At 43.9% G+C, this 21893-nt stretch overlaps 1 protein-coding gene across 2 annotated transcripts in view; it reads right to left on the bottom strand.

Annotated features, from left to right (window-relative positions):
- Positions 1-16503, bottom strand: part of utp25 (UTP25 small subunit processor component) — a 52621-nt gene extending 36118 nt beyond the window's left edge. For both annotated transcript variants that reach the window (XM_072509961.1, XM_072509952.1), the window contains exons 1-6: positions 16303-16503; positions 9981-10020; positions 8834-9065; positions 7256-7447; positions 2257-2342; positions 1214-1624 (exon numbers count right to left, since the gene is read on the bottom strand). In XM_072509961.1, coding sequence (XP_072366062.1) covers positions 1214-1624; positions 2257-2342; positions 7256-7447; positions 8834-9065; positions 9981-10020; positions 16303-16412 — 1071 coding nt within the window. In that variant the 5' untranslated portion in view covers positions 16413-16503. The remainder of the gene's footprint in view (positions 1-1213; positions 1625-2256; positions 2343-7255; positions 7448-8833; positions 9066-9980; positions 10021-16302) is intronic.
- Between the last annotated feature and the right edge of the window lie 5390 nt (positions 16504-21893).

The following is a 21893-nucleotide window of genomic DNA, read 5'->3' on the forward strand; positions in this document are numbered from 1 at the left end:
ATTCGATCACCGCTGATCTCATCCTGGCCTTAATTCCACAGACCTCCCCGTTCTCCATAACCCTTCAACCCATTACCAATTAAAGATCTGTCTAACTCCTCCTTAAATTTATTCATTGACCCAGCATCCACCGCACTCTGGGTTAGCGAATTCCACAGATTCACAACCTTTTGGAGAAGTCGTTTCTCCTCAACTCAGTTTTATATTTGCTACCTCGTATCCTAAGACCATGACATCTCGTTCTAGAATGCCCCACAAGAGGAAGCATCCGCTCCATGTCTACTTTATCCTTACCTTTCATCATCCTGTAGACCTCAATTTGATCTCCCAGACCTGCATCGAAGGCTTCTGTGGCACCCTGAACTCATGTCCACACATTCCAGGATAATAATCGTCCGGGGTGGCGGTGCGGTTCCACAAGCGAGTCCGGAGTCTCCTTTGTCCTTGTCACCAGTTTAGTAACTTGAGGAAGTCAGTGGTCATGGAACAAGGGTTTATTTAACTATGCACAATAATCTGCCCACGGCAGTAACTCTCTCCCAATCCAGTCCCTGTTGGGATGACAAACCACTCTGGGCCCTGCTTGAGCCGGCTGTATATGTAGGTTTAAAGAGCTCCAGCTGGATGACCTCTGCCCTACCTGGGAAGCTCGTACTCCACGAGTCCCACGGGGAGCTGGACAACAGTTTCCCTGTGGTCCTCGTGGGGGTTATGACAGACTCCCTTTATTGGTTTCTAAAACTCTCCCAATCCATAGGCTACTATTTTGTTGCAACATTGCAAGCCTCCTCATTTAATAAGCTACTGAGATCTTTCTCACTGATTTGATTACAACAAAGCAATTTTTGCTGAACAGTTTGAATCATTTGCAGTATTTATTTACTGCCATAGCTTTTAGTTTGTTTCATGAATACCCTTAGCCAACCCCTCTATCATGCCTATGAACTTTGAACACGGGCTTAAAGCGTACTAGTTTTTTCCTGCCTACATATCCATCTCTGATCACATTGGGCATGAAGTAGGCTAGATTATAGGCAGCCTGACCGAGTGCCACAAAACATATTATTGGTTGCCCATGACAACATACTGCATGTCGACTAACTCCACCAATATTTGCATTTAGTGAAAGTTCAAATTACACACCAGCATTAAGTGCAAATAACCCACGTGCTATTATTAGCACTTTCAGTTGTCACATGGTAATGCTCCTTACCTTAGGCCTTGTAAGTCCCTGATCCCTCAAGTCATCATCTACTTCTGCCTTTTGATCTCGGCTCTTGGCATTGTTGTTCAGCACCTGTGAATTTGCTTTCAACACATGATTTATTACATGTAAGCAATAAGCACGGCGAACTTCCTCCCCATTTCGAATAGCTGTTCTTTCTGGATAATACAAGTCCTTGTAACTATTTATTATATTGAACAGTCCTTGTTGAAGTGGTGTGAAAAATTCTTGCTGATTAAGCTGATCTTCTATTGAAAGGAGTTGGCCATTAATCTTGGGCCATGTTGTTTCTAGAGGTTTATGAAGATGAAGATTTTTCAAACATTCAACCAACAACTCTTTGATAAGAGTGTATTTTGGAAGGTGGCTAGACCATACTAGCTGCCCAAGAGTATTCCACTGGTAAAAAATGAACAAGATATTAGCTTGGAAAGAGCCTGTTTGAAAACCTCTTATAGTTGCTTAAACAAAATCACTTCACAAAAGGAATATAGTACAAAATTTCAGTCCAATTGCTAGCAAGTTTTCAAACTATTGTACATGGTCAATTTATATCCTGATCCTGTAATTAAAATTAAGTGCGGAATCACCAAATGCAGAAATATATTGCCATTTTTAAAAAAGCATTAAAGAACATGACCAGTGAACACCAGTGATTGGGAGCTAGTCATTTATTTCTGAGTATAAAACTAATTCAGAGTGTATACCGCCATCACTATGCTAACAGTTTAAATATCATCTGAGTCAAAGAGCTACAAATTTAAATTTATCTTTGCAGCAAATAGCAGATATTGACAGCAGTATGAGTAGCTAGAGATGGGTTACACAAATTAGAATCTGCACAATAACTGCCTCTTTAACATGAAGTCCGCAGATATGCTTAATTTATACTAACTCATTTTCTCAATCAAACATTTTTAGCAACTTGAGAATAACGATAAACCATTCGCCAAAAATAAACCTGATGGAAATGAACCATTTCAACTTCCTCAGAATTCAAATTTTTATTAGAATTATTAGGTGAGAATTACCTTGGACTGCATCGTACTTTTAACCTCTGTTACAATTTTCACATCATCGTCCTCTAGTTCTGTATCCATATGTTGCTTAAATGGATCTGAAAGAAAATATGGTTTTGCTTTAAACAAAATAGGAGAACTTCGATGTTCAATACTTGAGATTTGCATAATTCTGCAATGCAAGGAGTTATCCAACTTATACACTTAAATTTAGTTTGTGACACAAGGTTAGGAAATTCTGGTTGTTCCATAGATGTGATTCTGTATTCCAAATTGATATTGCCTTTCATGGCTGAAGGATATGTTGCAGTTTCATACAGCCACCACCTCATGACCAGGGTGGGGAGGATTGAGACTGCCATTCCTGCCCAGAAGCAACCTGATCATCTCAACTTTAGCCATCAGTGCCTCATTGCGACATTGTATGGGCAAACCGCTATGTTAGTCCCGGCAGGTATACTGGCAAGTTGAGGGAGTCGTGGTGCAGCCTCAGGAATCCTGTGCCCAATGGAGAAGTCTGCCAACAGCAAGAGAGGATTCTAGAGAAAGTCACCGTCCTGCCTTGCAGAGATCTCTCAAATCCCTTGCCAAACCTCACTGAAAAGTTCTGGTGATCTTGCTCCACTCCATGAACATAAGAAGAAACTGAAATCGGGCACAAAGCAGTATAAAGATGATTTCTTGTGGGATGGCTTTAATTGTGCTAATGCAAATGAGGATGCAAAGCCTGTGTTGTGTTATATGTAGGGAAGAACTGGTAAATGAAAGTTTAAAACCCTCAAAACTTCAAAGGCATTTGAAGACTGTGAGTTTGAGGACAAACCTTTTGATTTTTCTCAAAGGATGCTGCAAGAACTTAAATCGTCAGCTGAAGTCCTGAGTGGAAATGTGCCGGAATGTGGCGAGTAAGGGCTTTTCACAGTAACTTCATTTGAAGCCTACTTGTGACAATAAGCGATTTTCATTCATTTCATTTCAAATGTAACATTGAATGACAAAGGAAGTGAGATTGTGAGGATCAAACAGGCTCATGCTGTTGCATTAAAGGTAAGCAATAATGGTGTGTTGCGAAGATCGGCCGGCATGGGCCACGACAGTCAGCTGGCTGGTAAGGTGTGTCCTAGGAAAGAAAAGTTTGAAAAACAAGGCTCTAAACCATTTTCTGAGTCCGCAGGAGTCCATTAAGGTAGACATCAAATTGTTCCACGGTAATTTATGTTGGTGAAATACTTAAGTTTATCAAACATGGATCCAGTGTTGATGCAAATATCTGCTCCAAAATCCAGATTGTGAAAAACAACATTTCCTAGTTCTGATGAAAAGTAGCTGGCTAGAATTTCAAACATTTTAGTGCTCACTTTCAGAGGTGCTTCATCAATGTTGAGAGAGATAAAACTTTTGAGTCCATGTCTCCATCCAGCTTTTCTTGGAAGAGCCTCTCAGTGCCAAACCTCATTTTATATGAAGTTGATGTCCGATCTGCTGAAAGTTTTCTGGATGCTTTCAGATCTTTAAATCACTCTGGTGAACAATCCCACTGTTGCCCCTGGTGGAACTGTGTAGCAAACATGGGAGCTTTCTGTTCTTCAAGGTGCAGTACAACGACACTAGACCCATCATTTCTGCTCTCATGGATCTTCTCAACTCAATAATGTAGAAAGCATTTGCCAAAGCATTCATGGATAATCCCCCCATTTGCCCATGAGGGCACAGAATAACACCATTGATGTTAAAATATTTTAATTCTCCATTTTCACATATTATTCAAAATTTACAGCCCACCAACAAACGGTAACGAATACAATGTCAATCCCCTTATTAACAACAATGATCCCATCCTCCCACCAACCCCCAAACAACAGCCCGCATGACAATATAAACATCAAATAAAACAAAACCTCCCAAGAACAAAAAAGAAAAAAGGAATCAGGAATCGCCTGTGGTCACCATTGACATATATAGTCCACCCCCCCTAATATTCAAAGCCATTCAATCCCCAAAAGTGTACTGTGAATGACACCCATGAATTGTAGACCCCCCCCCCCCAGATTCCTCCCCCACCACTTCCTCTTGTAATCTCCTTCCCCCAACTTTTCACCCTGGCTAGACTCATCGAAACCTGTTCTACCAGGCTCCGATGACCGCAGCCCCTCCCCTCCACCTCATTCCCATGTGGAGGCCCCCCGCCCTGGTCTCCTTCCCCCTTGCCCGGTCCCAGGGAAGCAAACAAATCCCCTTTAACACACAACCCCAGCATACACACCCAAGCCCTAAAGAACCATCATTGCAAATGAAAGTCCCAACTCTTCCCTTGTCTAAATATACAGCCATGATGTGGAGTTGCCAGCGTTGGACTGGGGTGTGCACAGTAAGAAGTCTTACAACACCAGGTTAAAGTCCAACAGGTTTGTATCAAACACTAGCTTTCGGAGTGCTAGTGTTTGAAACAAACCTGTTGGACTTTAACCTGATGTTGTAAGACATCTAAATATACAGCATCGACTCATTTAGTACATACACCAACACGCCGTGAAAGTTACATGAGGCTACATCAGTACAAGGCCAGCTCTCAGTCCCATTTCTCAATTGTGCCACAGTCCTTCTGCCTTCGCAAACCCCTCCGCCGCCCCAAAATAAAAGTCCTTGGATTTGTAGGTCACCCTCAGCTTAGCTGGATACAGTGTGCTGCAATGCAGTTTGCTTTTGTACAGTGCCTTCTTCACCCGGCTGAAGGCCGCCCGCCTCCTCGCCAACTCCACCGTAAAGTCCTGGTACATGCGTAAACAAGCTCTAGCCCACTGCACTACCCGCTGCTGCTTTGCCCAGCACAGGACATTCTCCTTCACACTGTACCTGCGGAAACAAATAGTCACTACTCTTGGCGGCTCACTCGCCTTTGGTATAGGCCTCCACGACCTAGGAGCCCGATCCAGTTCGTATCGAAAGGGATCGTCCCCCTCCCCCAAGAACTCCTCCAACATGGTGGCAAAATACTCAGTCGGCCTCGGGCCTTCCACCCCTTCGGGCAGACCCACGATCCTCAGATTCTGCCGCCTGGATCGGTTTTCCAGGTCTTCCATTTTGGCTTGCAGACCCTTGTTGGTCTCTATCACCCTCCGCAGCTCCTTCCCCATCGAGGTGAGTTGATCACAGTGCTGCGATAATGCCTCTTCCACGTCCTCTGTGTCTCACCTTGCACCTCCGCCGCTGCGCTCCATACCGCCGCCCTCACCGGGGCAATCGCCTCCTCCACCAGCACTTTCAATACCGCCCCCATCTCCTCCTTCATCGCTTCCATGTGCTTTGTGAACTGTTTTTCAAGTTCCACAGCCATCACCTTGGTCATTTCTTCTGCTGTGAGCAATGCGGCCCTAGCCTCCGCTTTCATTACAGTTGCTGCGCTGACTTTTCCACTCACCGGCAGACTTTCATTAATCCTCTTTTTCACGGCCGTTTTTTCCCCAAACTTGGACATTTCTCCTCACTGTGCCTTCTTTCAGCCTCCGTTGCCCGCGGGACCGGGTGTTAAAACCCCGAAAATTCTGTAACCGAGCAGGAGCCCTCCAACTTGCGGCTGCCTCCCACCCGCTGTCACCGAATTTGTCTATATATGTGTTTCTGGAACATACCTCTTCATTCACCTGAGGAAGGAGCAGCGCTCTGAAAGCTAGTGACATCGAAACAAACCTGTTGGACTTTAACCTGGTGTTGTAAGACTTCGTACTGTGCTCACCCCAGTCCAACGCCGGCATCTCCACATCACCGGAAGTCCACCACTGATGTTTGGTACTACACAGAAGAAGCGCAATACAATCTTGCTTTCCACAACTTTATCACGCATCAGTGATGCTCTGCATCATCTACACAAATTATTTCAGGTGTCACAGATTGAACAGGTTGCTCAATGTTACACCTATTTCTGTGCCATGACATTTTTTGTCATCTGGAAAGCAGAACTACAAACATTACCCCAAGTGACGAATTATCAAATGCACTGTCAGGATGTCCTGTAATTTTTACATATTCTACAATGTAATACTCTGCTTTACTAATCACTGCCACACTATATAGGCAGTTTCAATTATCTCATAATGCACTGAATTATTTCACTATGCCCTTGCAAATATCAATTTAATTTCAGCTACTATGCCGAACAATTCATCCAGATCTCTCTGCATCGGATCTTCCAGGTTTCCATTGGAAGTTATTTAATCCAATCAAATTATATATGCTAATCAGATTCTTATTGAAAAAGATTGTACCTGAATTTCCTGTTTTCTTCTGTCCACAGAATCAGTACATTAGCCCTTCATGCCAATAACAAGGTGCCAGAATAAAGAGGATATTACTACTCCTTTGACTTTTCCATTCAAAAAGATTAACAGGTGTTTTGGCAGAAGTATTTAAAGTTATGAAGGAGTGAGAGAGGGTGACTGAGGATCTAGGATAAGTGGACATAGGGGCAAAATTAAATGCAAAGAATTAGTGCAGAGCAGAACTCTTTTTTTTAAAAAAATACAGACAGTTATGAAGTTGAGGAATGCATGAACAGATTTAATGGTGGAAGTAGAGACCATGCCAACATTAAGAACAGGCAAATATGTAATTGAAAGAAGAATAAAAGGGAAAAAAGTAGGCTCACAAGTTCAGGTTACCTGCCCATGTGATGAATAAGTACGAATACAAACTGGTTGAGCGGTTTCATAATTTCTATGTAGTTTAATGAAAGCCTGCACAATATTCTAAAAATGTTTCTTAAAAATCCTACTTTCCAGGCAGCATGGCGGCACAGTGGTTAGCATTGCAGTCTCACAGAGCCGAGGTCCCAGGTTCGATCCCGGCTCTGGGTCATTGTCAGTGTGGAGTTTGCACATTCTCCCCATGTTTGCGTGGGTTTCATCCCCACAACACAAAGATGTACAAAGTAGGTAGATTGGCCACCACACCAAATTGCCCCTTAATTGGAAAAAATGAATTGGGTATAAAAAAAAAAGAGAGAGAAAAGTCATACCGTCAGAACTGTCATCACTTTCATCTTCACTTCCATCTCCAATGAAATTATTTTCTAGACAGAATTTGGCTTCATCCTTTACATCAGTAAAATCAGCTTCTAAGTCATTGGTATCATCTTGTACCATTTCCTCCTTTGCAAGTTGTTTTTCTGCAGTACTGCTTTCCTTTTCTTCTTTACTGAATACATCAGCTAACATGAAGTAACAATCAAGGAAGAAAAAGGTTAATATAATGGCAGATTATGATTTAATGTCAGAATATAAACTCTTTACAATGGATTTTTTTTTTTAAAAAAGCTTTATTCCAAATTTTACATTTTTACAATTTACAATAGGAACAAGACCCACCCAACAGATTAAACCCCCCACCCACCCCTCCCCCTCTCTCCCACTCCCCATCCCTCCCTCAACACCAACGGTAACCAACTCTCCAAAACGCAAAATGAACAAACCCCAACTTTTGTAGAACACATCTCTCGCCCCGACTTTCTTCAGGGCTAAAAACTCCAGCAGGTCCCGCCGCCACATCGAGAAATAGGGTGGAGAAGCTCACCTCCACCCCAGCAAGACCCGCATGTGAGCAATCAGCAAAGTGCAGGCCAAACCATTTGCCCCCTCACCCGTGAGCAACTCCAGACGGTCCGACACCCAGAGTAGGGCTTCCAGAGGACCACCCTCCAAAACCTTTCCAGTTTTGGGCAGAACCAAAACAGGTGTACATGGTTTGCCGCTCCCACAATAGTTCTCCGACATCCTCTACCCCCTCAAACAGCCAGCCCATCCTTGACTTTGTCAGGTGCACCCTGTACATCACCTTCAGCTGTATCAGCCCCAGCCTCGCACACAAACATGTTCGCAAAATACTCTGTTGGCCTCGGACCCTCCATCCCCTCGGGCAGACACACTATCCTCAAATTTTGTCTCCTCAACCTGTTCTCCAGGTCTTCCACATTGGCTGAGCCCTCTCTTGATCTCCGCAGCTCCTCGCCCATTGAAGTGAACTGGCCGCTATGTTGCGACAGTGCCTCCTCCACCCCCTTCAACTTCTCTCCTTGCTCCCGCACCTCGACCAACGTCTTTGCTGCTGCAACCTTTATTGGGGCAAGCGCCTCCTCCACCCATTCTTAAGCAAAGCTATCATGGCCCTCCGAAGCACCTCTAAATGTTTGGCAAGCAGCTTTTCAAACTCCACTGACACCACCTCGGTCAGAGTTTCAACTGTGATGGGAGCGGCCCCATCCAACGAACCGGCCCCCGCCATCTTTCTTCCTGCTGGCCTCACAGCAAAGCTCGCCGTCGTACCTTCACTCGTCCCCTTATTTCCAAGGCCTTTCTTCTGGGAGTTCGACATTCCACCAACTCCTTATGACTTCCCACACCCTGAGTACCCCTGAGATTCAGCATAAAACCCAAAAAACAAAGACAACTATCGTGCGACCTCCATCTACATGCCACCATTGAAAGTTCCCTTTACAATGGATCTTGATTTTTTTTTTAAGTTTGCTCTTTTTACCTAAGAATCATCTCTCCTAGCTTGTTTTTAATATGCAAATAATAGAAATAAACTTAAAAAATACCTTTTTCCTCTTGGTCATTTTCATCATCGACTTCACTACCATCCTTCTCATCATCTTTATCTTGGTCCTCTTCCACTTCATCTTCAAATTCACTTTCACTGCCATGGTCAGAGACAGAGTCTTCATCCTCTCCAACATTTTTTAAGGTGGAACACAGATGTTGGTAGGCAGTCACCTGTTCTGTGCCAGATTCTGCATCGCTCTCTGAACCAGACTGTTCTGAGCTGTCTGTCTGAAATTGTTTGGATTAAAAATAATCAAGCATATCTGCAGTCACCACTTTCAGGCATTGTAAATGAACTCCACGCACCTCACTAGGCACTATTTTAGTGAACTGGACTATTCAGAATTTTGGCATCATATTCAGCATCATGGTAAACTTCCATCCATCATTTACCCTCCATCATAAATACATGTGCACCACTGACTCAGCCCAAATGCACTAAAACTCACATCCATGCCTTTTGTTATCTCCAAACTCATCTACTTTCAATTCCCTCCTCTATCCATAAATTTTCAGCTCATCTCATACCCTGTTGGCTGTATTCCATTCCATACCAATTCCTATATCCCTATTCTTGCTAGAATACATTGGTTTCAATTGCCTCAAACACCTCACTTTTCAATTCTAATTTCCATGTTCAATTCTTTACTGTCTTACCCTCTTGTACCGCTAATCTTTCCCATTCCAAGAATGTCTCCCCACATTCTCGACATTCCTTTCATTTTGACTCTTTTGTACATCCCCCACTTTCTTTGCCTTACCATTGGCAGCTGCTCCTTCGGCAATTTAGATCTGCCATGCTCTAAAATTGCTTTCTTAAACCCTCACCCCCTTATAAATAATCAATTTTTGGTAATTTGGCCTATATTGCCTTAGCGCAAGCGCAATGTTTGCTTGATTATGCGTTGTGAAGCGCCTTAGAACATTTTTTTTTACATGAAAAGGTGCACTATCCATGCCTGGGATGGTGAAGAACATGTGCTTTCAGTACATCGAATATTGTGTGACTGGCACATGCACATTTCCAGAGATATTCAGTTGCAGTAGCAACTTAACGCAAATGCTTGTTGTTTAAATAAATTTAACCTGAACATAAAGCATTCTTTGAGAAAAAGATACAAAAATCATAAAATAATAACTCACCAGTTCAACAATTTGAGCTGGTTGTGCTTTTTCCAATACTCTGAAAAACAATATCCAAAAGTTACAAAATTTACTACAAGGATAACCTGTTTTTAAGACAGGATTTGGATTGCATCTATAAATCCAACAACAGTTATGCAGAAACATTGTTGCTCCCTCAACATAAATGTCATGTTTTTCTACTAAAACGCAAATACAAAAGTAAGCATTTGAAAGCAAAGACAGTAACAGCAATTCAAATCTAGATCAAGTCAATAGCTGACATTCTGCAGTGAATGGTAACATCCTGTGCCCCAAATACTCTCTGCCTCCTACAAGGCATGTCAAGACTACAACGGAATATTCTACCACTTCCCCAGAAATACTCTATCACTTCCATAGATGGCTACTGCTCCAACATTCAGAGACTAAACAGTATTAAGGACACGGCAGTCAACTTGATCAGCACTCTCTTCCACCCAATTAAAAGCCCACTCCCTCAGACATCAGTGTCACTGGCTGCTCCTCGATGTCCCAAAAGGATCTGGAGAACAAGTCATTGAGTGTCTTTAAGACAGAGATAGATAGGTTCTTGATTAATGGGATCAGGGGTTATGGGGAGAAGGCAGGAGAATGGTCACGAGAAACATAGGTCATGATTGAATGGTGGAGCAGACTCGATGGGCCGAATGGCCCAATTCTGCTTCTATGTCTTCTCCCAATCTATTCTGTCCAGCTACCTCATGATTTTTAATACCTCTACCAAATCTCTTCTTAGTCTTCGCTTCTCCAAGCAAACAGTCCTAACAGTTCCAATCTATCTTAATAACTGAATAATAATATTTTTATTGTCACAAGTAGACTTGCATTAACACTGCAATGAACATAGAACATACAGTGCAGAAGGCCATTCGGCCCATCTAGGCTGCACCAACCCACTTAAGCCCTCACTATCCCAGTAACCCCTCCTAATCTTTTTGGGATGATGTGGAGATGCCGGCGTTGGACTGGGGTGAGCACAGTAAGAAGTTTTGCACCAGGTTAGAGTACAACAGATTTGTTTCAAACACTTCGCTTTCGGAGCACTGCTCCTTCCTCAGGTGAATGAAGAGGTTTGTTCCAGAAACAGATATATATATATATATATATATATATATATATATATATATATATATATATATATATATATATATAGACAAATTCAAAGATGCAAGACATTGCTTAGAATGCGAACATTTGCAGGTAATTAAGTCCAGAGATAGGGATAACCCCAGGTTAAAGAGGTGTGAATTGTCTCAAGCCAGGACAGTTGGTAGGATTTCGCAAGCCCAGGCTAGGTGGTGAGGGATGAATGTAATGCGACATGAATCCCAGGTCCCGGTTGAGGCCGCACTCATGTGTGCGGAATTTGGCTATAAGTTTCTGCTCGGCGATTCTGCGTTGTCGCGCTTCCTAAAGGCCGCCTTGGAGAACGCTAACCTGTAGATCAGAGGCTGAATGCCCTTGACTGCTGAAGTGTTCCCCGACTGGAAGGGAACATTCCTGCCTGGTGATTGTCACGCGATGTCCGTTCATTCGTTGTCGCAGTGTCTGCATGGTCTCGCCAATGTACCACGCTTCGGGACATCCTTTCCTGCAGCGTATGAGGTAGATAACGTTGGCCGAGTCGCACGAGTATGTACCGCGTACCTGGTGGGTGGTGTTCTCACGTGTAATGGTGGTATCCATGTCTATGATCTGGCACGTCTTGCAGAGATTGCCATGGCAAGGTTGTGTGGTGTCGTGGTCGCTGTTCTGAAGACTGGGTAGTTTGCTGCAAACAATGGTTTGTTTGAGGTTGCGCGGTTGTTTGAAGGCAAGTAGTGAGGGTGTGGGGATGACCTTGGCAAGATGTTCATCTTCATCGATGACGTGTTGAAGACTGCGAAGGTGATGTCGTAGTTTCTCCGCTCCGGGAAAGTACTGGACGACGAAGGGTACTCTGTCGGTTGTGTCCTGTGTTTGTCTTCTGAGGAGGTCAGTGCGGTTTTTTGCTGTGGCACGTTGGAACTGTCGATGAGTCGAGCGCCATATCCCGTTCGTACGAGGGCATCTTTTAGCATCTGTAACACTCCTCCTCGTCTGAGCAGATCCTGTGTATATGGAGGGCTTGTCCATAGGGGATGGCTTCTTTAATGTGTTTAGGGTGGAAGCTGGAGACGTGGAGCATCGTGAGGTTATCCGTGGGTTTGCGGTAAAGCAAAGTGCTGAGGTGACCGTCATTGATGGAGATGAGTGTGTCCAAGAATGCAACTGATTTTGGAGAGTAGTCCATGGTGAGTCTGATGGTGGGATGGAACTTATTGATGTAATCGTGTAGTCGTTTCAGTGATTCTTCGCCATGGGTCCAAAGGAAAAAAATGTCATCGATGTATCTGGTGTATAACGTCGGTTGAAGGTCCTGTGCGGTGAGGAGGTCTTGTTCAAACTTGTGCATGAAGATGTTGGCATATTGAGGTGCAAATTTGGTCCCCATGGCTGTTCCATGCGTCTGGATGAAGAAATTGTTGTCGAAGGTGAAGACGTTGTGATCCAGAATGAAGCGGATGAGTTGCAGAATTGCATCTGGAGATTGGCAGTTGTCGGCGTTGAATACTGAGGCTGTTGCAGCAATGCCGTCGTCATGGGGGATGCTGGTGTAGAGTGCCGAGATGTCCATTGTGACGAGGAATGTTCCTGGTTCAACTGGTCCATGGGTGCTGAGTTTCTGTCGGAGGTCCGTCGTGTCGCGACAGAATCTGGGCGTATTTTGTACGATGGGTTTCAAGATGCCCTCGATGTAGCCAGAGAGGTTCTCACACAGGGTCCCATTGCTTGAAACAATAGGACGGCCTGGTGTGTTGGCCTTGTGTATTTTCGGGAGGCAGTAGAGATCTCCAATGCGGGGAGTACGTGGGATGAGAGCACGTAGGGTGCTCTGAAAGTCTGGATCCAAGGTCTTGATCAGTCTGTTGAGTTGGCGGATGTGTTCCTTGGTCGGATCTGCGGGTAACTGTCTGTAGTGTTCCTGGTTGTTGAGTTGTCGGTATACTTCTTTGCAGTAGTCCGTTCTATTCAGTATTTTGGTGGCCCCTCCTTTGTCTGCTGGTTTGATGACGATGTTGCGGTTGGTCTTGAGAGCGCAGATGGCGTTGCGTTGTGCTTGGAAACAAACCTGTTGGACTTTAACCTGGCGTTGTAAGAACCTTTTTGGGCACTAAGGGAAATTTATCATGGCCAATCCACCTAACCTGCACATCTTTGGACTGTGGGAGGAAACCGGAGCACCCGGAGGAAACCCATGGACACGGGGAGAACGTGCAGACTCCGCATAGACAATGGCCCAGTGGGGAATCGTACCTAGGACCCTGGCGCTGTGAAGCCACAGTGCTATCCACTTGTGCTACCTTGCTGCCCAAGTTACTGTGAAAAGTGACTCATCCCTGGAACCATTTTTATACATTATCTTTCCCCTCGGAGATGTTCACCTCACCTAAACATGGGCAAGCACGGTAGCATGGTGGTTAGCACAATTGCTTCACAGCTCCAGGGTCCCAAGTTCGATTCCCGCTTGGGTCACTGTCTGTGCGGAGTCTGCACGTTTTCCCCGTGTGTGTGCTGGTTTCCTCCGGGTCCAAAGGATGTGCAGGTTAGGTGGGTTGGCCATGCTAAATTGCCCTTAGTGTCCAAAATTGCCCTTAGTGTTGGGTGGGGTTACTGGGTTATGGGGATAGGGTGGAGGTGTGCAGTTGGGTAGGATGCTCTTTCAGAGAGCCGGTGCAGACTTGATGGGCCAAATGGCCTCCTTCTGCACTGTAAATACTATGATAAAAATGAACCTTTAAAAGTTAAAGCAAGGGAATATACACTGCACTGCCAACCAAGATGGGAAAGAGTCAACTGCCCGGCCGAAAAGCCAGTAGACGGCCGGAGGGAAACCTCACCCTTGGAACAAGGAAACATATGTGGAGGCATTACATTAACACCGCAATGAAGTTACTGTGAAAAGCCCCTAGTTGCCACATTCCGGCACCTGTTCGGGTACACGGAGGGAGAATTCAGAATGTCCAATTCACGTAACAGCATGTCTTTTGGGACTTTTGGGAGGAAATGGCACCTGGAGGAAACCCAGGCAGACACGGAAAATCTGCAGACTCTGCACAGACAGTGACCCAAGCCGGGAATCGAACCTGGGACCCTGGCACTGTGAAGCAAGTGTTAACCACTGTGCTACCGTGCCGCCAATAAATATTCAAGCCTGAGGATACTAAGGGATATGGGGATATAGTGTGGGAATGTTGAGGTGGAAGATCAGCCAACTTACTGAATGGCAGAGCATGCTTGAAAAACCAAATGGCCTACTCCTGTTCTTGTATTTTACTCATAAAAGTTTTACAGCATGGAAAGAGGCCCTTTGGCCCATCATCTGTGTGCACCTATCTACTCTAATTCCATTTTCCAGTTCTTGGCCTGTAGTCTGGTATACAATGGCATTTCAAGCGCTCATCTAAATACTTCTTAAATGTTCAGAGGGTTTCCCCCCTCTACCACCCTTTCAGTCAGTGAGTTCCATATTCCAACCACTCTGGATGAAAATGTTTTTCCTCACATCCGCTTAAAGCTATGCCCCCTGGTTATTGAGCCTTCCGCTAAGTCACTTGCTCCTTCCTATCCAGGCTATCATAGAATTTACAGTGCATGAGGCCATTTGGCCCATCGAGTCTGCACCAGCTCTTGGAAAGAGCACCTTACTTAAGCCCACATCTTCACCCTGTCCCCGTAGCCCCAGCTAACCCAAGGGCAATTTAGCATGGCCAATCCACCTAACCTGCACATCTTTGGACTATCTATATCCCTCAATTTTATGTTCATTAATCAGGTACCCCTCAGCCTTCTCTGCTCCAAGGAAAATAACCCCAGTCTATCCAGTGTCTTTTGATAGCTGAAACGCTCCAGCCAGGCAAAATACTGGTGAATCTCTGCATCCTCTTTGCGGCATGGTAGCACAGTGGTTAGCACTGTTGCTTCACAGCGACAGGGTCCTTGGTTCGATTCCCGGCTTGGGTCATTTTCTGTGCAGAGTCACCAAGCTCTCCCAGTGTCTGCGTGGGTTTCCACCAGGTGCTCCGGTTTCCACCCACAAGTCCTCAAAGACATGCTGTTAGGTAATTTGTACATTCTGAATTCTCCCTCTGTGTACCCAAACAGGTGCCGGAATGTGGCAACTAGGGGCTTTTCACAGTAACTTCATCGGTGTTAATGTAAGCCTACTTGTGGCAATAAAAGATTATTATTATTAATGCAATCACTTCCTTCCTATAGTGTGGTGACCTGAACTGCACGCAGCACTCGAGCTGTGGCCTAATCAGTGTTTTTTTTTTTTAATGTTTTTTTAGTGGGATTTAACATTTAGTAGCAAGATTTATGCACAACAAGAAACAGCCATTGGCAAAACACACATGAAGAAACTAAGCAACAACTTCATTTGTACAATCAGTTGTCACATTTCCTGTGACCAATGTTCCCAAGCCCACATTTTCCGATGTGCATTCATATTTACAATTCATGCCAGATTCTTGAATTTATTCATATTTCCATTTGTTTTGATTTTCCATGTCCACGTCGGTCCCCAAACTTTTTAAATGCAGAAAAAACTTCGCTGGGCAGCACGGTAACAGTGGCTTCACAGCGCCAGGGTTCCAGGTTCGATTCCCCGCTGGGTCACTGTGCGGAGTCTGCGCGTTTTCCACATGTGGGTTTCCTCCAGGTACTCCGGTTTCCTCCCACAGTCCAAAGACGTGCAGGTTAGACGGATTGGCCATGCTAAATTGCCCTTAGTGTCCAAAATGTTAGGAGGGGTTATTGGGTTAGGGTGGAAGTGAGGGCTTAAGTGGGTCGGCGCAGACTCGATGGGCCGAATGGCCTCCTTCTGCACTGTATGTTCTACACCGACCCTCCAGAAGGGCACACCAGGACTACCCCCATAACCCGCACAAGGAATCCACCTAGCCCGCACATCTTTGGACTGTGGGAGGAAACCGGAGCACCCGGAGGAAACTCATGCAGGCACGGGGAGAATGTGCAGACTCCGCACAGTGACCCAACGCAGGAATTGAACCCGGGTCCTGGCGCTGTGAGGCAGCAGTGCTTGCCACCCATACCACCCCGAGAATACCAAAGATTTACAATCCTACTGGGCCACAACAAAAGTTCTGTCAAAAAAATATCCAAAGATTTCAACGTAGAAAAAAAAATCAGGCGATTCAGAAGAAACACGAACTTCAGGATGAGATGCGGCCCTCAGCTTGTGGTAGGTGACACTCACTCATCATGAAAGGGATGTTCCTCCCCGAAATCCCGCAAGTGTTTTTTCTGTTTCTTGGTTAAGTTGCTGCCGAGTCCCCGCAACTTTGCGCCGCTCTTCCTTTTGCCCATCTCTCCCCGCCGCCACACCACACGTTGGCTTCAACTGACCCAGGACGTACGCGCGCGCTTGCTCCGATCCGATTGTCAGGCTCCCGCTGGCTAGTGCGGCGCCACTTCCCAACAAAGCCTCGCGCCATTGGTTCAGCAGACTTCCTAAGGCTTACCTTTGATCGATCCTGTCCAATCAGACCGCGGGAGGAACTCTGACTGACGTCGAACTTGTCCAATCAATGGCCCGCTTGGAGAGAGAGGCGTTAACAATTGGTGGGGGGAGGAGGGGAAACCCACCAATCAGTGCCTGGAGGGCAGAGGAGGGGCGGTATTCCCAACGTCAGGTTTGGTTGAGCTGCGGTGTGACTCGCCATTTTGTGGTCGATGGTTACAGTCATATTGCTTCATTGAAAATTAAAATACGTTTATAAAACCTGACTCGAGGGAACTTTAATAAAAAAATAAAGAGCGCACCATTTACCTTTAATCCCACCTGCACAATGGAGGCAAGTATGCATCAGAGAGCGCCTTTCTCGTTCTTTATGTCGCTATCCGGGGCGGTGGGGGGATAGTCACGGCCGAGCTGCTTCTCAATCGGGTTCTTTTGTGTTGAGCCGGGACCTCACTGACTGACTGACCTTCCTCGGTCCTAAAAATGTTTCAGGCAAACTTTTCTCATACTTGACAATATGAAAAATATATTTGGTCTTTTGCAAATATCAGTAAATGTCATTCGTTACAAATCTGAAATATTCGTCATTAGAATATACTCCCTTGTACGTTCTGCACTCGGAAGCCGAGAGAATAGAGGGTTCCTGTGCTTTTACAGTGGCGGCATTCAATGGTCTTTTAAGTGTCAGGGCGGCAGCAGTCGGGCATGTTTCCACCCCTTCCCCATGCTCCTCCGTTGACTTCAACCTCATTCCTTTCTCGTTGTGTTCTTCCTCCAGCATTCCAGGTCTTCCGGCACATTTACAGCCAGTTATATATATGATCCCCTTATCTTGGAATTATTGTCGACAACCTAGAATTAGACTTTTAGAATTGATTTGTGATACCCAAATTTCATTTATTTGTCCCCCTTTTCTCAGCCCTGACAACAGCTGTTTCTGTGTAGATGCTAGAATTTACAGTGCAGAAAGAGGCCATTCGGCCCATCGAGTCTGCACCGGCTCTTGGAAAGAGCATCCCACCCAAGGTCAACACCTCCACCCTATCCCCACAACCCAGTAACCCCACCCACCACTAAGGGCAATTTTGGACACTAAGGGCAATTTATCATAGCCAATCCACCTAACCTGCACATCTTTGGACTGTGGGAGGAAACCGGAGCACCCGGAGATAACCCACGCACACACTGGGAGGATGTGCGGACTCCACACAGACAGTGACCCAAGCCGGAATCGAACCTGGGACCCTGGAGCTGTGAAGCAATTGTGCTATCCACAATGCTACCGTGCTGCCTGTAGAGAATGTACTGATGCAGAAATAACTCCAGTTTAATTTTGCACCCCTTCTGTAAACCTTTTGAATAATTATGGATGAGTGACTTCATACATTTTAGTCCATTTACATTGATTCCATAAAACAATTGTACTGTTCTACTATCTTGCAAAACCAATTATATACTTATGGCCTTGACACATTTGCCTCACATCTCCACCGCAACCTCAAAATAGGTGTGATAGGCTTGTGGCTTCTTGGCTTCAGATTGAAAATGTCATGCAACTCCTTCTAACAGAGCCGCTAGGCATCTCTCTAGTATCCTATTTACCCTATTACATTAGAGTTTACCACAGTTCTGTATACTCTCTAGATCTGCTCCCTCAATTCCCTCCCCACTTAACTCCGAGTCAGTCAATTACCACACCTGACCATTTTGCTAGCTGTTATTGTTAATAGTAATTTGCTCATGGTCAACTATCATTAACTCAAATCCATCCTCTCGAACTGCCTGTCCAATCTCTAACCTCCCTTTCTAAGATGTTCAAATTGTCCCCAATCAACTTTATGCCCCATTGTGCAACAATTTGTTTGAATCCTAACAATCCATTTTCTGCCATGTTTGCAAGACCACCAATGACCAAAATCACTGATGACATTTCTAAAACTATGATTGATCCTTCCTTGACTTCATTAATCTAATCATAATATTTGACAGATCATTCATGCTATCCTTCATTGAAAAAAATAATCTGCAATTATATATTGCCTAAGGGACTGCACAATGTCTTAAGACCTTATGATGAATTAGGAACTGTGGGAACATAGTTACTGTTGTAATGTAAGGAAATGTGGAGCCAATTTGTGCGCATAAGGTTCCATAAACAGCCCAGATAAACCTGAGAGCCAAAATCTTTGGCAGTGCAGATTGTCCCTTGTAATAATACTGCTTAGTACTACACTTAAGTATCAGTGTACATTATGTGCTCCGATCCATTGGGGCTTGAATCCACAAGTTTTAGATGAATCTACGTTAATATTCATATAACTCAAATTCCAGCTGTAAAATTATTGCATATTGTGGAAATAAATACAAGTTTCAGAATCTAAAACAGACTGAAACTTAAAGGGAATATTTATTTCCCATGCCAAGTTTGCCTACCAGCATTGTCAGCTATGCAATATAGGGCTGGTCATGTGGCGTCCTGTTTGACTTGAAGCTAAGCTTCTAAGTATCTCCGATGACTCGCATCCACCTTCGCAACAGTTCTGTCTGTCACTCTTTTCAGCTGGAATTCTTATCTGTGCTTGGTTACTATTAGACTCCATTTTTCAAATGTCTCTTTATTACCTTGCTAGCATCCACCATTCAACTGCAGCTTGTCCAACACAACTGCCTATATTCTGCCAGATACTCCCGTCTAGTTCATAGCTCACCACCTACCATCTTGTAGTGGAGGAAGTTTGGAACAGATACATGTGATAATGCGCAGGTGGCATGGTAGAGTGGGTGTCACCAGCATACATGTGAAAGCTGATCTTGTGCTTCTGGTGACATTAAAAAGGGATAGCTTATAACTGATGAAGAGGAGAGAGCCAAGATCGCAACATGAGGATACAGCAGAGACAGATATGCGAGGAGAAGCAAGTTGAGGCAATTGAATGTCTGTGGTACAACAGTAAGGAATTGAACCAGCCATGAGTAGTGTCACAAGCATGAACTTTATCCTCATTTGTTTTCTTCTCCAATGGACTGAATTGACCATATTGACGATGGTGGGTGGTTGAGGAGGAACAGTCAACATTGGTCACAATGAAGAAGGTGACTTTAACAAGTGTTTCTGTACTTAAGATGAAAACATGGCTAATGCCATTGAATGTAAAGTGTGGGAGCTGGGAGGGTAGTTACAACACAGCAATGTTGTTTCCCTTTAGAAAGGGAAAGTTAAACATCAGTAGTTGGAGAAAATGGACAATAGAGTTTTTGAGGAGACTATTCAAGACCAATGAGGAATTTCTTCACTCAAGAGGGTAGTGAATCTGTTGAATTCTTCACTGCAAAAAGCTGTACAAGGCTAAGATAGATTTTTAAAATTAATTTAGAGTACCTAATTTTTTTTTCCAATTAAGGGGCAATTTAGCATGGCCAATCCACCTACCCTGCACATCAGTGGTTTGTGGGGGTGAGACCCACGTGGACACGGAGATAATGTGCAAACTCCACACGGACAGTGATCCGGTGCAGGGATCGAACCTGGGTCCTCGGCGCCGTGAGTCAGTAGTGCTAACCACTGTGCCGCCCTCGCTGAGATAGATTTTAAATCAGTAAGAGAATCAAGGGTTATTGGGATAAGTTGGGAAAGTGGAGTTGAGTATGATCATATCAAATCATTCATGATCTCATTTAATGGCAGAGAAGATTTGAGCCAAATGGCCTACGGCCCCTATGTTTTATGAACTAATATTGACAGTAGTTTTGAGAGTCGTAGGATTGACTTGGAGAATAGAGGCAGTTTGCTGCTACTGATCATGGAAGTGAAAAAAAGTTGGGTGGCAAGAAGCTGGGACAGCACTTTTACAGTACAAGTATGATGCGAGAAAGAGCATGTTTTTGTAATGGAGCTCAGTTGGAGTTTGTTAACATGTGGTGACATATTAAGCAAGGCAACTTGAAATATTTTTAAATTTTGATTTTCAGGCGGATTTTGATGAATGGACTGGCAGTGGCAACATTAGGTAAGCTAATGTGTGGACATATGGCTTTGGACTATTTGATGTAAATAGTGAATTAATTAAATTGAATATGGTAAAGATCCATTTGAAATAGGTTTTTAAAAAAGCCTTAACACATAACAGTTTGAGAAAGTCATGTAAATATAGATAGTCAATCAAGTGAAGCTAGGTGACTGATTCTACACCACGATGATTTGTGACCAACTTGGAGTGATCACATCATTTTTGTACATTAATAGCATTAGGGTCTAGATTTGGAGTTCAGATTGGTTGCAGAAAAGGAACTGATCTCAATTGCTGTAGCTCAATTGTGTTATACAGAGTTCAAGACACTGCATTCAGCTCAACTATGTCATCTAATGAACGCTATGTGCTATGCAAGCTCTCACCTTTAATTTATCATCCACTCAATCAGATGTTTGCTCTTACGTACAAATTCCTGAGCATTTTAGTGGTTCATTAACTAGTTGTACTTCATGTAAAAGTTCTTGAGGATGGAATGTTACAGACCTTCTGAAATATGCGGAAATGTCATATTACAAATAGCATGGATATCCATAATTTGAGGTGTAAATAGTTGAAAATTTAAACATTTTATAATATGCGCACCACAAATTTATGCTACCTCCTAAGATATATTGAAAACAAAGATACTTTATTTTTACAAATCTTTCTGTACTTAAATGAAATCTTTGTTCTCATATTTAATCATTTGTTTACCAGAAAATACATGTGAACCAAAAAAATAGTACTTACTCGTTTCTTCAAAGCTAAATGGCCAAAACTGCATTTATTTGCTGGCCAATTTCTACAAAATATATTGAAGAAAATTGCATTTAGACATGAGAAAGGTTTAACTATTTATGCCAAGATGGATAGTTGGACAAATTAACTTACTAGTTTCATTTTGCAATTTTATTGCAGGGACTTGATTGTTAACAGTTCAAGTCTCTGAACATTTTCTTTCACTTGGATTATAGTGCCATTTTATAATAAATATTATGTGCAACAAAGAGAAGTAAGTAGATTGTAATGCAACTATTTTGAGCAGGGGCAGAGGAGGTAAAGGAAGAGGAAAAGATGGGCGGATGGCCAGAGGTGGCAGAGGAAGAGGCAGCAGAGGTGTTTTTCGAGGACCTAAGGACCTAGGGCCACCGAGTAGAGGTGAATCATCTGGCAGATTTGGGCGAGGACAAGCAGCTGCTAATGGATTTGGCTCTGCAAGGTATTTCTCATTTCTTTCCCAATTTTTTCCCCTCCTATCCTTTTTTAAAAAAATATATTTTTATTAGGGTATTTGCAATTTTTATAATAATAACAGCA

Source organism: Scyliorhinus torazame, chromosome 1, assembly GCF_047496885.1.
Source record: "Scyliorhinus torazame isolate Kashiwa2021f chromosome 1, sScyTor2.1, whole genome shotgun sequence".
NCBI lineage: Eukaryota > Metazoa > Chordata > Chondrichthyes > Carcharhiniformes > Scyliorhinidae > Scyliorhinus > Scyliorhinus torazame.